General features: G+C 49.8%; 1 protein-coding gene across 1 annotated transcript in view; it reads left to right on the forward strand.

Annotated features, from left to right (window-relative positions):
- The window catches only part of LOC116547179 (tenascin-X-like), a gene marked incomplete at both ends in the record, with an annotated part of 10,321 nt that overhangs the window by 3,038 nt on the left and 3,721 nt on the right, over nucleotides 1-3,562 (forward strand). The window contains 2 exons of the mRNA XM_032273217.1: nucleotides 631-927; nucleotides 2,939-3,265. Coding sequence (XP_032129108.1) covers nucleotides 631-927; nucleotides 2,939-3,265 — 624 coding nt within the window. The remainder of the gene's footprint in view (nucleotides 1-630; nucleotides 928-2,938; nucleotides 3,266-3,562) is intronic.

Here is a 3,562-nt window from a genome sequence, read left to right on the forward strand (position 1 = left end):
CCGTCTCAAAAAAAAAAAAAAAAAATTCCACAATACAATTAGCATACCCTGAGAAATGAACAATCATTCCAGTGCTACGGTCTCCTGATTGTCTCATAGTTGTTTTTCCAATTTGTTGCTGAAATCAGGAGGATACGTTGCAATTTAGAAAACTGAAACTTTAAATAGAGTGGTCATCGACGGCCCACAGAATAAGGTGGCTTTTGAACAAAGACTTAAAGGAAGTGTGGGCATGAGCCATGAAGCTATCTGGGAAAAGAACAGTTAGGTAGAGGGAATAGTCAGTGCCAAAGTGCTGAGGTGGGAGGCTGTCTGGCATGTTTGAGGGACCATAGGAAGCCGCAGAAGACTTTTTTTTTTTTTAAAAGGAGATGGGGGTTTTGCCATGTTGGCCAGGCTGGTCTTGAACTCCTGACCTCAGGTGATCCACCCACCTCGGCCTCCCAAAGTACTGGGATTACAGGCATGAGCCACGGCACCTGGCCTACAAAATACTTTAATGATTATAATCAGAAATCGATCTTAAGTTAGGCCCAGACTGGGCCCACCTTCTGACCTGAATTCAAGACATCTGGGGCCTCAACACCTCCTTCCAGTAAGAGAAAAGATTCTGTTTCTATCTTTTCCCAGCCCCCAAAGAGGAGCCCCCCGATGTTCCTCTTGTGAAGCCGCGTCTAGGGGAGATGACTGTGACAGATGCCACCCCCGACTCCCTCAGCCTGTCCTGGACGGTCACCGAGGGCCAATTTGACCATTTCTTGGTCCAGTACAAGAATGGGGATGGGCAGCCCAAGGCGGTGCGGGTGCCAGGACACGAAGACGAGGTCACCATCTCGGGCCTGGAGCCAGACCACAAGTACAAGATGAACCTGTACGGCTTCCACGGTGGCCAGCGCGTGGGCCCCGTCTCTGCTGTTGGTTTAACTGGTGAGTGTGCAATAGGGCACTGGGCCCTGCCCTGAACTAGACTCAGTTTCCCCTTTATTGTCAGTATCTGGTGGCTTTATTTTACTTTCTCTGAGACCAAGCCTCCCAAGCTCCTGGGAATAGTTCTTCTGGTGCCTTCGCTCCAAGCCCTTGGTATTGCCCAAGGTATTGTCTTCTACTCTTTACACATGAGCTTTTTGGGTCCTTGAAGAGGTGGGGGACCAGGGAAATAACACAGACTGAGGCACACCTGGGGTTGACCATAGCCTCAGCCCATTTGAGCTGTGTGACCTCAAGAGAATCGCACAACATGTCTGGGCACAGTGGCTCACGCCTGTAATCCCAGAACTTTGGGAAGCCGAAGGGGGCAGATTACCTGATGTCAGGAGTTCGAGACCAGCCTGGCCAACATGGTGAAACCCCGTCTCTACTAAAAATACAAAAATTAGCTGGATGTGGTATTGGGCACCTGTAGTCCCAGCTACTCAGGAGGCTGAGGCAGGAGAATTGCTCCAACCTGGGAGGTGGAGGTTGTAGTGAGCCAAGCTCGCGCCATTGCAATTCAGCCTGGGCGACAGAGCTAGACTCTGTATCAAAAACAAAAAACGAAAAAACAAAAAGAAAAACCAGACACACACCTTTCTGTACCTTCTTTTCCTCATATGTAAAGAAGGAATAACCATACCTGTTGTGAAGGGCGGGAGTGTGACTTGGCTATCACACACAATGAGAGATAACCGCAGTCTTTCCCTTCTGAAAATCCCTTAGGGCAAACTCTCATAATGATCACTGATTTCAGTGGGAAAAATTGTATGTGTTCCTTAAGCCCCCAAATTAATACCCATTTATTTTTAAAACAATACTGAGTTCTGTTAACATGGATACTATTACTTTAATTGTAAATAGCGGTCATGTGCACAACTTAACGGCATTTTTCCTTCATTAATTACCTGTAACTCGGCTCTTTGATGCTTTCGTTAAGCTCTTTTATAGCTGTTACCCCCTAAATGCTTAAGGCTCAATTCTCAAAAAGAACAGACAAATGAAATGTGGTGATTTTGTAATTCCACTATCAAGGCAGAATGAAACCCTATGAAGAGCAGAAAAGATTAAAGAAATCAATGATTTCACACAGGCCAAAAGAGCTGGCATCACTGGAGGTGTGCTCTCTGCCATAAGTTAGCAGAGCTACTGCAAGATCCAGAGACAACTCAGCTGTGAAGATGCCCTCATGTGGTCTCATCTCTCTACTCTCAGCTGTAAAATCTAAACTGGTTTCTAAAAATGCCCAGAATTAGGTGGAATTTCCAAGCCCAGGTGGATGAACCTCCTGATACAACTTGCCTGTTATGCTTGGTTGTGCTTGGTTGATATTCTTTTTCTTTTTTTTTTTGAGATGGAGTCTCACTCTGTCACCCAGGCACCCAAGTACCCAGGCACCCAGGCTGGAGTGCAATGGCACGATCTCAGCTCATTGCAACCTCTGCCCCCCCGGGGTTCAAGTGATTCTCCTGCCTCAGGCTCCCGAGTACCTGGGATTACAGGCATTCACCACCAGGCCTGGCCAATTTTTATATTTTTAGCAGAGACGGAGTTTCACCGTGTTGGCCAGGCTGATCTCAAACTCCTGACCTCAGGTGATCTGCCCGCCTCAGCCCCTCAAAGTGCTGGGATTACAGGCGTGAGCCACCACACCCAGCCCTAGTTGGTGTTCTTATAAAGCATCAATTCTGTCCTATAAAACAAATTTGCTTGGCACGCTGGAACCCTTGTTGCAGGCATGCACACTAAGCATCATGGGGATGCCACCCAAGCATCATGGGGATGCCACCCAAGCATCATGACTTGGCCACAAGTGTGTGCTCTGTTCTCTGTTAACTGAACATTCAAAGCAGAGAAATGATATCCTAAGCCTGTGGGACCCTAGTGTGTCTAAGAGAATCCCAGAATCCCCTAGCTAGAAGGAGGCCCACCAGGCATGTCCACCCATTCTCTCTACCTTCTGATGCAGCCCCAGGAAATGATGAAGAAATGGTCCCAGCCCCGACAGAACCTCCCACACCCGAGCCCCTCATCAAGCCTTACCTGGGGGAGCTGACTGTGACAGATGCCACCCCCGACTCCCTCAGCCTGTCCTGGATGGTCCCCGAGGGCCAGTTTGACCACTTCCTGGTCCAGTACAGGAACGGGGACGGGCAGCCCAAGGTGGTGCGGGTGCCGGGGCATGAGGACCGGGTCACCATCTCGGGCCTGGAGCCAGACCACAAGTACAAGATGAACCTGTACGGCTTCCACGATGGCCAGCGCATGGGCCCCGTGTCTGCCATCGGGGTGACAGGTGAGTGGACGGTGGGAGCCCCAGGGTGGGAGCCATGGGAGGGTCACCCTCCTGCTCTTTGGTGATGACTGGTGGGGAATGGTGGCCGGGGTCTGGTCAGAACTCAGATCTGCTTGTGGCTGGGGCTTCGGCTCCCATTGGGCCTTCCTGTAAGGTTGACCCCTGGCTCCTCCTGAGCAGGGAGGGGCCGTTGGGAGCTTTGCTGTGTTGGTGGCTGACCCAGGTCCCCCATAACTGACCCTGGAACTTGTCTCTTTTTTTTTTTTTTTTTTTTGAGACGGAGTTTCACTCATGTTA

Source organism: Sapajus apella, unplaced genomic scaffold (assembly GCF_009761245.1).
Source record: "Sapajus apella isolate SASKATOON/1434 unplaced genomic scaffold, GSC_monkey_1.0 scaffold2287, whole genome shotgun sequence".
Lineage (NCBI taxonomy): Eukaryota > Metazoa > Chordata > Mammalia > Primates > Cebidae > Sapajus > Sapajus apella.